Consider the following 13,441-nt stretch of genomic DNA (forward strand, 5'->3'; position numbering starts at 1 on the left):
ATTCGTATTCTCCGTTCCACCTTAAATGGTGCAGCAATTAACGATATATTGGGTCGCCTAGTATATAACTTCTTCCTAGTCTCCGTTCCACCTTAAACAGTGCAGCAGTTAAGGTTACATTCTAGATCCTGATACGCAACTTATTCGAATTCTCCGTTCCACCTTAAATGGTTCAGCAGCTTCCATTCTGGCAGCTCAGGATGTTGGGAATGTCACATTCCTCAGGCGACTGCTGCACCATTTAAGGTAGAACGGAAAATAGGAAGCAGAAGCGGGCGAATAAATGAGCCAACTTCAGACTCTAAGGTAATGAACAAAGGTAGAGGACAGTAAATGCAAACATTCATCGTATATACATGGATATAAGACGGGGAGAGGTAGGGGGAGGATATAAACAGGATTACACGTTTTTCAACAACACATCGGCCAACAGTAACTGCAGTCACGCAGAATAAAGAGACTAAAGCAGTGTGTATCTAGAACTGAGAACGTTGGTCACTGGAGCCGTCGAGGATGGACGACCTTACCTCCGCGCTACCGCAGCATCCCATTGCAGGCGACAGGGTTTAGAGCCGCAAAGAACTAAAGGCTGAACCAGCGGGAGGAAACACAATAAGCCCAAGTTGCAGGGAGTTGACGGTCCGATGTTGTTTTTGTTGTTGTATTTGCACCCTGCATGAACCTCGCTGTTACGCCCAGAGACCCATCAGACCGCGGGGGAGAGCGGATTCCCCCGGGATCGCGACATGATGAACAAGGGCTCCGGGGAGATAGGGATTATTACTTTAGGGTTTTATTATGGCGCTGCACTTCCTGGAGGATTGGAGCAGGTGTAGCCGGAAAAGGAACAGGCAGGGCCTCATCAACACCATCATCATCCTCCTCCTCCTCCTCCACCACTCACATGGCGAGCCGCTGAATGGTGGGGCACTGGAGCAGGCCGCCAAGTTTGAAAACTCCGCAGATAAACCAGAACTAACAGAGAAAACTCACCAGAGCTCAGTGCTACATTCAGTCTGTTTCATTTAGTATTTTTTGTTTTGTTTTTGTTTTTTTGTTTTAATTTCAACAAAAAACAAGCACCATAACACAACAATGAGAATAAATTTTACATTGACTTGACAATGTGTTAGGGTTTTGCTATGTTAGTTGCTATGGTTACTTAAATGCTTGTTTGGGGGTTGGTTGGTTGTATGTGAATGTTGTGATGTCCTGCAAGGGTTTTGCTGTGACGTTCACAGGTGGTTGCTGTGGTTTTACTTTGGTTGCTATGTTTTCTAGTTGTTGCTATGGTACTGAAGTTGTCATAATGGATATCGTTCAGGATTCTAAGGTATCCCCAATGGCTGCTAGTACACTTTTATGTGTATGATAATAGCTATTTGCTGTAATATCTAACAGTGTCCATCTTTTTGTTGTTTCGGGAATTTTCTAATCATTAGACACATTAATTCGAGCGGGAAAAAAACGGAATAATCAGAATCTTAAACACCGACTCGTTTAAAATGGCATACAGGTCAGGTTCTGCACTTTCACATATTTAGGTTATTCATATTCCTCAAAATCCTGTATAATAATATTAGTTTTCATTCAATATCAAGTTTTCAGTCTTAGACTTTATTTTTTATTATTTACTTTACATTAAACTAATTGTAGTCTACCAAGTAAAATTTCTGAATGCGGTCACTTCCGAGTGGGCGTGGCGAAAACTACAATGTCCATGATGCACTCCGCTCGCAGCTCTTTTTCAGTGAAGCGCGCTCATTGTTGATGCTTTTGCTCCGTTTTTATACTTTGTCATCGCAATTAACTCTTAGTATAAGGTAATAGAAATTGTTCTCAAGCGTGTTAGTTAGTGGCGACTATTTCGTTTTTGACATAAACTAGATAATTAAGTAAACCAAAACGTTGAAAAATAAAACAATTTTCAGTTAGAAGTCAGAAACTCCACGAGCCCACTTTAATCATTACTATATCATCATCATTATTAACATGTAAATCCCCGCCCAGTTCGGAGTTTCAAACAACAGATTATGATTTATTTGCTGGTTTAAGAAAACAAATACAATCTGTATCCACAACTTACAAATGTACTATTAAAGCCTACGCGCGTGTTTTTCAGCAACTTGTTCTTACACCTGTAGTATATCTTTATTGGGAACTGTCACCACCATCATAAATTCACACATTTAAATAATTAAATCTGTTAAATTATCTAAAACATATTCCCCAGTAGCTACAAGACTAGACTCTCCTTTCACAACCAAAAAAAAGCTTCTGCACTTAATAATCAACAGTAGCTTTGCGGTTTTTCTGTGTTAATCTAATTACACTGTCCCTGGAACCACTGGCTTGCCACTTATCTGTATTTCCGTGAGTCATCAAAGTAGTAAATCCACCTTTCTCCATAAGGACCTGGGTTGATGGCTTGAAGTTGACCTTTTCTTTTCCCCCATCTTCTGCACTGTGCAGCATCTACGTGTGAACTACTGGACCAGCACAGAACTGCCAAGCTGCCAGACAGAAGAGAGCCATTGTTCTATTGTTCACTGTTGTACCAGGGAGAAAGAATGAGCAATGGTGAGAGAGCGAGTGTCTCTCTCTCCCTCTCTGTGTGTGCGTAGAGAGAGAGAGAGAGAGATTGAAGGAATAGATCCCACCCAATATACTCTACTGTATAAAGCTGTAGTAAACAAGGCCAATGTAAGATTGGAAGTACCATATTTTCATGTCCACTAGAGAGCAGTCACGTACAACAGATGTATTTATACACTCCAAGGACTGTGATTCAACTGGCAGTACCATGTACACATCTATGGAATTCTGGACTGATACCGATATCACTCTCCATTAGCATATGCTGATTGCAATAGTGGTATGTAAAAGTTTATAAAATGTAGACATAGATCTGGAGACATAAGGCCTTGGTTTAATTTCTTCCTTATCAGTGCTCCTCAGTGATTTTATTGTCATAACGGAATGGTATTTGTTTTCCTTCCTCCTCTTCTGAGAAAGTATCTGGCCGAATATCTACTGTTTTTAAGTAATGTTTAATTTTGGTCATTTTAGTCCTGTCTGGATACACAACTTCTATTTTCAAAGAAGAAAAAACATTTTTGCTGATTGTCTCAAAGTGTGCACAGTTGTCCCTCCCCCAAATATTAAACACTATCTAAATAGCAAAAATATATGTCTTTGAAGAACATCTCATACCCTTTTACCTGATCTAAGAGGTAAACAGTCCACATGGAATATTATCAGACAAAAAAACATTTTCACTCAAAAAAGAAGAAAACGAATGACATGGTGCTTTTAAAGGAGCACAAGGTAAGATGTGGTATTTTTGTTCTTAGGCTCTCCTTACAGTTGCAGAGTTGAATTTACTTTTACAGCACTGTCCTGAAATCCAAAAGGAGGAATCTTACACAAGTTACATAGTGCAGTTTCTGTAGTGCTATGCCTCTTCTTCCTGTTACAGGTCATTGGACCATCGCAGTGATTTCTGAAGTTGTAACTTTAAGGTAAAAACAGTATCTATTGATCCTTTAAGAAGTAAAAACATTGAACTGTTGAAAAAATTCAGTAAGTTTATCCACAACCATTTCATAAAAAGTCAATTTTATAACAAATGGCATATATTGTGGTTTATATTCTGTGCCATTTCGTAACAGTTTCTGAAAAGTTGGTGAAAGTTTACAATATTTTTGGGGCATGTTATGCCTAGTTAGAAAAATATAGACATAAATTGCTGAAAAGACTTTAAATGTAGGACTTAAGTCCCACAAACCATATCTAAAGTCATATTCTACCACATGCTTTGTGGTTAATTCTGAGAATGACCTGTGAAAGAGCTGTTTACCTTCTTTTAAAGCCAAATTTCCTTTCTTAGATCTCATGACATGAACCTTTCCCCCAAATGTATTGACTCATCTTGGTCACATCTTTATAACTCAGCAGATTTTCTGTTTATCTCTTGTAAGATGTAGTCATTATGTCTGTTTTAGCTGTCTGAAAAAAACCCAAAACAACTTAATTCTCTATTTTAATTTTGGTATAATCTGAAATTCCTAAACAACTGGAACTGAATGACAATGTTGATCTTTTGTATTACACTGAAATTTAACAAGATTTTTACCTTCTACTCTAAAGGTGCTCTTATAGATATTTTTATCTGAATCTATCACATGAGAGGCCTGATTGCACATTTTGGGGTTCTATATTTAGCACAAAGACAGTTCTTCTATTGTAATAAATTTGACATTGTAATAAATCAAGAACAGTTTTCTGAAACATACAGAAGCATCTATAGCACATTCTCCATCAATCTGAAGAACCCCTTCATGATGCAAAGATCCCTTTAATTATGCAAAAGTGTTCATTCATGGTTCTATATAGAACCATAATTTTTAAGAGTGAATTGAACACCCTCCTCCTGAAACCTGTTCAACAAACAGCTTTTCTTTTCTGATTGTGAACCTGTGTAAAGGCTTACTGGATAGAGTGGGTACAGTATATTGTCCCTTAGGACAAGCTCAGTTCAGGCATAGAGAATGACCCACTTCCTCTGGATACATGATCCTGCACATTTACTCCTGCTCAGATTTCTTGAGCCTTTCCAACACTACAGGCTGTTTTTAAAAACAAAACTCATGATGTAATGCAATAAAAACTGCAGCTTGTGTTTTTGAACTGAAACCTCACACTATCAGCACACTAATAGGTAATACCCTTATTCTCCAGGTTTACTGTTTTATACTGAAGATTCCTTCAGGTTTATAAACCCAGTGTATTCTCATCAACACTAGTGTTCATAGAACCAGTCGAAGCTCAGGTAGCTAAAAAAGCAGCAGAGTGTGAAATGAATGGGTCAGTACATTTGAATTCCCACCTCAAGCATAACAAAAACTACATAAATAACAGAGTAAAATGAAATACTGTGCCTCCTGTTTATAACAACCTAGCCATTGCCTGTGTAGTACGTTTACTGATTTATCCACAGCAAACACGACATTGCTAAATCTCCCCCAGCGGAATTTACTGGAAATGACACAGCAGCAGTTGGACTGGTAAGAGTCCATTCCATGGAGTTTGTGCCAAGGCTTTTCTGTTCTCTGTATTCCACTATTTCCACACACTGTGGTTACTTTTTGTCATCAGTAATGTAGGATAGTGTACAGTAACTTCTCTCTCCAACCGGAAGGGGCTTTTGAACATCTGGACAGTAGCAAAACCAGGGCTGAGTTGTGACATCATCACATAACCTCTTCCCTATAATGTCTGTCATGGGTTATTTGAGGTCAACTACTGCCTGTGAAGGTCTGAGAAGAACATACTGATTAGAACCTACTCCATAATTACAGCATCCATGCGACAGAGATATAATACAGTCTTACATAAAACATACGGTCTGAAACTGTTGTGGCTTGAGGGACTACAATTTAACTGAAATCCTAGTCTTATCCTTACATGGGCCTGTCTCATTAAGCTGTTACCAAAAAATAAATAAACAAAAATAAAGAACTGTAATGTATTTGATAAACCTAAAAATTTAAAACCAGTTCATAATATCAAGCTATCAATCAACCAATCAAATTGTATTTATATAGCACTTTTCATAACAGAAAGTAGTTACAACGCAGCTTTACGGAGATTCAAGTCCAAGGCTACTATGAGCAAGCCAGGGGCTTAATTATAAAATAACTGAGAATTATTTATACTTTAGATTCCTTTTCTGAACTGGTCTAATGTACTCAAAGATTAAAGACAGGGATTAGTCCAAAATACTCATGTTAAACTCCAATCCTCATTGAATGCTGCCAAGAGAATACAGACAGGGGGGAAAAGCCATGGAATTAAACCCTCTCCAAATCTGTATGTGGTCAGTCATGGCTAGGCATGCTGATTCCACCTAATAAAATTGTGCTCAAATAAAATCAAACATGTTTAATATTGGCAGAATTTTTGGCATAAAACTCTGCTGACTGGGAAGCAATGTGAAGGTGAGTCAGCAATGGTGACCTTTGGCTGTTCTGACATTATTTTTACCCATCACTTGGCTCTGAGCTCTGGCTTCACAACTACATTTCCCCATCAGTATTGCAGTTGTGAAAACATAGTGATTCAGTCATGCTCCTGTCCAAAATCCCAGAGCAGCGTGTCCCACCACATTGCACTGTTGTTTAGTGGTCAAACATCTGCAGAATTTTCAGAGAATTGTGGATTGCCCATACATCCAAGAGCCCAGACTTCCACATCTTTGGAAATGTTTGAGATACTTAGAAAAGAAACAGAAACATTCAGTCAGCAAACATTTAATTATGTCATATGTCTCTCTTACGGATTATTCATTGTCTGCGGGATAAAACTGATTGTTTTGTTTAAATAGCATCAACACGCCCAGAGACTGTGGATAGCCATCTGGCTAAATCTGGCACATTAACATTCTGAAATCAACGTGTTAATTAAATCAAATGAAATAAAACAATGTTAAAATGCATCCAAACTGGGTGCAATCATCATTCTGGGTGCTTTAAAGGACTTTGATCATCGGCACCTTTCCTGGGGAACTCAATCAGCATCAAGCATCAGCGGTCATGGAAAAGATGAGCCAGACAGGGGGAGGGGGAAGGGTAAGGGCATTCATTAGAAAGACGTAGAAACCCTGGCCTATAGCCCACAGAAAACCACCAAGACACATAATAATAGTCAAACTAATAGATGATTAATGTTTTAATTACAGGCTGCTATTGTGTTACTATCAGGGCATTGACACGAGGTTACTCACATACCTACAGGAATAAGAATCAAACGAAATTAAATAATTTTGTTGTTGACTGTGTTCATTCCTTCTCCAGATGTTGGACCATTATTGGACCCTGGGAGCTGATGGAGGGAGGTGTTTCTTGCGCTGCGAGTGTTTGCGCTGTAAAAGCCTGTTCTTAGCTCCCTTTGACCGATAGTAACCTTGGTCCGACTCTGCGGCTCTCCTATAAAACCTTCAGAGGAGAAAGCAGATGCTCTTTCTCAATGAGACTTGCACACGTTAAACAGCCGCTCCGAGTATCAAAGAAAGAGCGGACAGGGAAAGTTTAAACCGAGTTTAACACGGAATACGGCGAATGATTAAGACCAGCTCCTCAGGTGGGTCCTGCGAGAAGGTAAACCCCCTTCGTTGTTTTCATTTTTCCTTCGTTATTCTCTAGTGTCGCGACGTGGGTGTTTTTCTTTGAAATGTTAAGCGGTTAGACGCCAAATTAAAGAAAAAGTTAACAATACCACAGTACCCCCCTTCATCCCCCCCCCAAAAAACATGTATTTACTAAGAACTACGAATGTAACGTACAGGTCGTTTGATTCAGACGTGTTGCTCGTTAACTCGTGAACAAAATACAGCACAGTACCACGAGGCTCGCCCGCAGAAAGTAACATAAACTACAGGTTGAAAAATTGTAGTTTTGTCTAGAAAACATTTTTTTTTTCAGTTGACCAAACAATAAGTAAAACTTGTCATGACGTTGTAAAATAAACCCACATTAAGATGTTTTAAAGCGTGTAACATTAAATAGACAAACGTGTCATTCATTAGTAGAAGCTGTGTGAACCGGGTACTGTACCTCAGAGAATTGAATACACACATCAAAAGTCCACAGTTTTACAGTTTTGTAAAACATATAACCTGGAGAAACGTGTTGCCGCTAAGACAGAGAGCAGACACATCTGACATATAGTTTGTATTCTTGCTGTTTAAGTAGAAGTGCATGGGGTTTCAAAGTCTTTATGTTTACAGTGTAAGATTTGACAATATGGCAAAAATATAACATCACAATACTCCAAGACCTTTCTTCAATATACACAGCAAATTCACCAGTGTTAAATCAACGCTATTTAGTGTTAATTTAATATTAATAGTGTTGATTTAACACTGGTGAATTTGCTGTGTACAATATTTATCATTATATTTTAGTTGTTTTTTATTTTGTTTGTTTGTTTGTTTTTTGTGGTTTGATTATCAGAACAAATTCTTTGAACAAGCATTGTCACACAATCCATAATAAAACAGATATATTTATTCGAGTGTTCACATAATAGGCCAAAACCAAATATATATAACCAGACTAAATACAAATAAATATTTAATGAAACATGTGGCCATGTTATGAAAAAAAATACAAAGTAGTATATGTATCATAATATGTGTTGTCATTTTTTTCTAAATGGGATTTTTATTATAACATCCCTCTTATTATCTAATTGAAAGATTTCCTTAAAGTAATAATTTAAAGTGTAAGCTGTATTATTGGAGATTTCTGAGTTATTTATGTTCTAATAATATATGTTTATAAATGTACATTACACCTGGTAGTGTATTAATTCAAACAGAGCACACTGTAACTCTGCGTCACCCTGAATGGTGAAGCCAGTCTTTAATTTTGTTCCTTATTAATTATCTTTTCATCAGTTAGTCCATGTAAAGTATATAATTTTCCACATTTTTAATTATATACTCATAAGCAACAATTGAATGTGGAATAAACAAAGTGTATTTAGATGAAAACTATTAATCTAGTCTGTATCGATTTTGTTTTACACCCTTTTCCTTCTACTACACAAGGTAGTATGAGACTGAGAGGAGTGGAATAGAATTGTCCTACTTCAGAGTCTTTGTGAATATCTAATAGAATCACTGAAGTTTTAGGCCAACAATGAAGTCTTCATGTAAAGATCACAAACACACACACACTCACTCATCCCATATGAATGGCTTCATTAGCATATAAGAATGAAAAAGATTTGTTCACAGATTTAGTACTTAGTGAAGCACTTTGATCAAAAGCAGCTATTGCTGAGCAGCTACCTGAAGGTGAATTCCTTTCAGAATCATTTCTGAACTACACTGAAATCCATTGTTAACAGGAATTCTGGGAAGGCAGGGATGGGTTTTTCTCACGTGAGATGGGGCAGGACACAACAGGATAAGACAGAATAGGAGGAGGAGGGAGGTGAGGACAGAGAAAACCTGAGCAGACACCATTTCAGATAGGCTGCTGCACTTTGTCCTGGACTTTTGAGCTGCTCTGTTGGTTGCACTTGGATGCCTACTTTTACTGAGCTTGCTCTCTCACTGTGTCTCACTGCAGTCCAGAGAGCTGGAGAGAGCAGCGTGAAGAGGACCTGAGTGAAGATGACTGTCTCCACTCAGCTGGGCCTGCTGCTGTGGAAGAATTTCACGTACAGAAGACGACAAACGGTAAGAAACACTTACAGTACCATCCCTATTTCATTTTCCCACTTTATTCACTCAGATGGCTGTGTTATTGTGCAGAGCTCTGGATGTGACATTACTAGCTCTGTGAAGATGGTTGCAAGTCACAGAGCTATCTTATATTTTTATTTTTGTAAATAAATTGACATTAATCCACTACTGGATATCTGCATGTTACAATGTCTGTTTTGTTTTAATTATAATTTTAAGAGTAGTAAGGTTATTTTTGCTTCCAGTGCTATTTTTATTTTTTATTTAACTTCTGTTAAATGGTGTTTAGTCAGCTTGTCTAGTGTCTATTATATTTTATTAGAAAAGCACAATCTTGCTGACTCAGGAGATATCAGTCATTAGTTTTAAGGCCTTAAGGGTCACTCAGCAGGAGGTTTTCAGGAACATCAGCTGCAAGACATACAGAGTAAGGGACAGATGTTCATGACAATGCTCTGTGCACAGTAACCTGCAGGGTTACCCTGAGGGTACTTGCGTTCAAGAAGAAACCAATTATTACACACAAGAAGAAGCTATAATCTGGACAAAAGTGCAAATTCAGCTTTGTATAAAATATAGCAGTGCACTTACATTTGTTTGTTCCATAATAATTCAGATAGAGAAAAATAAAAAAATTAAAATACTAAACTGGCTGATTGCTAGGAATATGTTTGAAGTATTATCCCACTCTTGGCCTGTTTTGAGGTCTAAGGTGTTTGGGGTGTAGTACCTATTCCTATACACACTTACACGTAATGTTTCTTCAGGGTTTCTGAGGAAACTCAGTTTTTCTGTTGTAACAAGCTTGAGATCATAACAATAAAATTACCGTTTCTGGTGCCATATAGAAATATTTTCTAAAAGGTGCTTTATAGAACTCTCTATAGCACATTCTCCATCAATCTAAAGAACCCATTCATTATGCAAAGAAGCATTTAATCATACAAAATATTCTTCGAGTGTCTATTTTCTTCGAGAACCATTTTCTTTACTAATTACCATGATTTTTAAGTGTGTGTATAGTGTAGTAAACATTCTTTAGATTTACTCAGGTGACATAAAGAATAAAATCAATTTCCATTTATTTATATAGTTAATTCATGCACCAACTGAACAATTCATTTCATTCATTCGTGCATTACATTGTATGTTATTGATGACTTCAAGTTCATGCCCAAAAGGCCAGACTCAGAGATGTGGTCAAGTAATCAGTGGCCAGTCCTGAAAGTATGCTTCCTTTTCTAGATATTTCTGCTCTGCACACATGCTTTCTATGTCTGGGAATGGATTATTGATGTACAACTGATGAGTTCATGGGTCATGAATTAATAATGAGGAGTATAAATAAATGCCAGCCAATGAGAACAAGGCAGAGGAATTGCTTTAGAGTGCTGTAGATGCTTTGTGAGAAGGTGTATGGGCTAAAGCATCCATCTTCCTGTAATATCTATTAACAAGGGACAAGGACTCATCTCTAAAGGGGATGGGGGAAGGGGGGCTGTCTGCACATAAACTTCTCTTTTTCTTTTCTCTCTTCCTATATTTACATTACATAGCTCCAGCTGCTGATTGAGATAGTGTGGCCACTCTTCATCTTCTTCATCTTGATTGCTGTGAGACTGAACTATCCCCCATACGAGCAACATGAATGTAAGTAAACACTTTTCTAGTGCAGTTCTGAAATGGTGAGATGTTAAGCAGGATGTTCTCTTTCAAATGTTTGACTGGTAGATTGAATCATTCATCCACAGTGCATCTCGATTTTCAGTTTTCTGCCTCATTTCCTGAGGCAACAATGGAAAACAAAATGGCTGCCATATGTTGTGTGCAAAGAGACCTCTTGTAAAGAACACAACAAAACTGTGCTGAGTAATGACTGTTGTGTTCTACTTAAGTGTTCTGCATGTTTCAGTTAAGAGAAAGACAGGATTACATTATAACAGAAGATAAGATTCTCTGAAGGAAAAAAAGTGAATATTTTACAAGAGTTTACAGATTTTTGCCACCACAGCATTTATGGTGTACTCTTATCATCAATATCAGGCCTTACCAGTGATAATAAGGTGTATTTAATAGCAATGTTTTCTTGATCATTTGAGAGGATACCTTAGATAAGACTGATGTTATCAAGGGCACGTTGGCTTTAAGTGCAGTAGGGCCCACTGGGTAAAGTGAAGATAACTGCCATATATTATTGCCTGCACTTGATTGCAGATGATAAATGAGTGAGAAATATTAGGAGATAGATTTTAATATAATAAATTATAAATATTACTGGGTTTCAACTCTGAAGGTTGACTAGTAAAATCAATTGTGTTTTGTTGAGAAAACTAAAATGTATGTCACAAATTACTCATCAGCTCCTGGATACCAGTGTTAGAGGACCCATTAGGTTCTAACACCAGTTAAACTATCCAAGAAGGTTGTTTTATGCTTTTCATGGGAACACATTGTTCATCTAATCTCTTTAATGAGAAGGATGTTCAGTACTTTTCTGACACCACTGGCATGTTATCTGTAGCAAAAGCATAATAGACTTGTAAATGTAATCAGTGACCTGACCTGTAGCGCCTGTTATATAATTATTATTTTAATATAAATCATGGGTTTATGCTTGAACATATTAAATATCTGCATACATTATAGGGGGAAATTAAAAAATATATATGATTCAGTTAGACAGTACAACAAGTAAATATTTACAGTTATATCATTACTGTAGCTATATTAGAATTAACGTTTTCGTTATCAATTGACATATTCACACTACAAGAATGGATTGGCGTTGATTGGTAAAGTATTTAAACATGGCATGTTTTTGAAATTTCTCCAAATTATCACACGGCATGGATTGAATGTTCATAGCCAATCAGTGAAATATTGAAACAAAAAAATGCCCCATATAGCTGTGCATTACCCAGTTTTATTACGTTACAGGACATTTAATCCTTCCAGGACAGCTGTCACTGTGGAGACTTTAGGTTTAATGTATTACAGAAGGACATATATAATTGTAAAACAGTAAAATTTCACCTATAACAGGGATAGCAGCTACTTTAACCTTCTTGTCATACCGAGACAGATTCTGAAAAATAATTGCTATGAAATTGTAATTCGTTCTCCATCTCTTTGGTTTCTTGACATGGCAGACATTCTTGTGTGAAGGATGCCATTTAGGGAGGAAGTCTTGTTGTATTTTAGTTCTACATAAGGTTCAGGGCTCGGTGATGAGAGCAAATAGTTCTGCTGTGAATCATGGAAACATGTGAGACAGAGCATGTTGCAACTGCTCAGGAAAACGATTGGTTGTAAAAAGTTCCCACTTTTTACAGTGACTCGATATGTAGAAATAACCAATTTGAAAACAACTTTAAAAACCTAAACTGTTTTAAGTACTAACTGAAACAACTGATGTTAGAGCCAGTGTTAATGATCATTGTAGTGTTGGTGATTGACATCTTAAATCCAGTCATTAGTAAATGCATACATGCGCTGCCTTTATGATTAATTGGTGGTTCTATATTTCACCCGATGTTATCTTATCTTATTCTGTGCTTAGCTCTGGTCCAGTTGGCAGTCTTAAGGTTGCCTGATAGCAGACCTACTTTTTTTTTTTTTGACTCGTCACACAAATAAGTGTTATCCTGGGGTATCAGGCGTAGGCCAAAGGTCTAGCATTGTGCCTAGGTAATCACTCTCTCAGATAAAGTCACTCTACAGAAATATCTTCCTCTCCTTAAGAAGAGTCAAAGACGCTGATGTTTGCTAGCTCCTGTCCTGCCCCTTGATAAGATGTTCACAGTACATGGATGCTATCTGAGCAAGATGGGCTAACATGGAATCAAAAACAGTCTCTCTATTCTGTTTTTTCACATTACGTACATGTTTGGAGATTCCACTGTAGATCTAAGCCTGATGAATCAGTAACATGAACCCAGTTCCTATTTGTTGTACCTGCAGAACGTTTATCAAATCTTAGAGTCATGAGTACTTTCACTTTGTTTCACCATTAAAAACGTATTTACAAAAGTAAGACACAACAGCTTTTAAAATTAAAATCTAATCTTTCTTACTTATTCTGAATAGAAATGTGTCAACTGAAATTTTAGAATCAATACTTCTGACAAAATCTCTTTGCTTGAATGAAATAATTAATATCATACATGTTTTTAACTCCAATAACTAAGA

The 13,441-nt window shown here is 37.2% G+C and overlaps 2 protein-coding genes across 6 annotated transcripts in view; one reads left to right on the forward strand and one right to left on the reverse strand.

Moving 5' to 3' along the window:
* Positions 1-2,869, reverse strand: part of slc44a1b (solute carrier family 44 member 1b) — a 36,117-nt gene extending 33,248 nt beyond the window's left edge. For 2 of the 3 annotated variants that reach the window (XM_066667866.1, XM_066667864.1), the window contains exon 1: positions 2,400-2,869. In XM_066667866.1, the coding sequence (XP_066523963.1) occupies positions 2,400-2,456 (57 nt within the window). In that variant the 5' untranslated portion in view covers positions 2,457-2,869. Of the gene's footprint in view, positions 1-527; positions 1,563-2,399 lie in introns of those variants that run through there. The other variant, XM_066667865.1, reaches the window with a different exon arrangement.
* A 4,155-nt stretch (positions 2,870-7,024) lies between these two features.
* The window catches only part of abca1b (ATP-binding cassette, sub-family A (ABC1), member 1B), a 33,888-nt gene continuing 27,471 nt past the window's right edge, over positions 7,025-13,441 (forward strand). For 2 of the 3 annotated variants that reach the window (XM_066669866.1, XM_066669868.1), the window contains exons 1-3: positions 7,029-7,140; positions 9,138-9,247; positions 10,810-10,903. In XM_066669866.1, coding sequence (XP_066525963.1) covers positions 9,182-9,247; positions 10,810-10,903 — 160 coding nt within the window. In that variant the 5' untranslated portion in view covers positions 7,029-7,140; positions 9,138-9,181. Of the gene's footprint in view, positions 7,158-9,137; positions 9,248-10,809; positions 10,904-13,441 lie in introns of all 3 variants that reach the window. The other variant, XM_066669867.1, reaches the window with a different exon arrangement.

Source organism: Hoplias malabaricus, chromosome 4, assembly GCF_029633855.1.
Source record: "Hoplias malabaricus isolate fHopMal1 chromosome 4, fHopMal1.hap1, whole genome shotgun sequence".
Classification (NCBI taxonomy): Eukaryota; Metazoa; Chordata; class Actinopteri; order Characiformes; family Erythrinidae; genus Hoplias; species Hoplias malabaricus.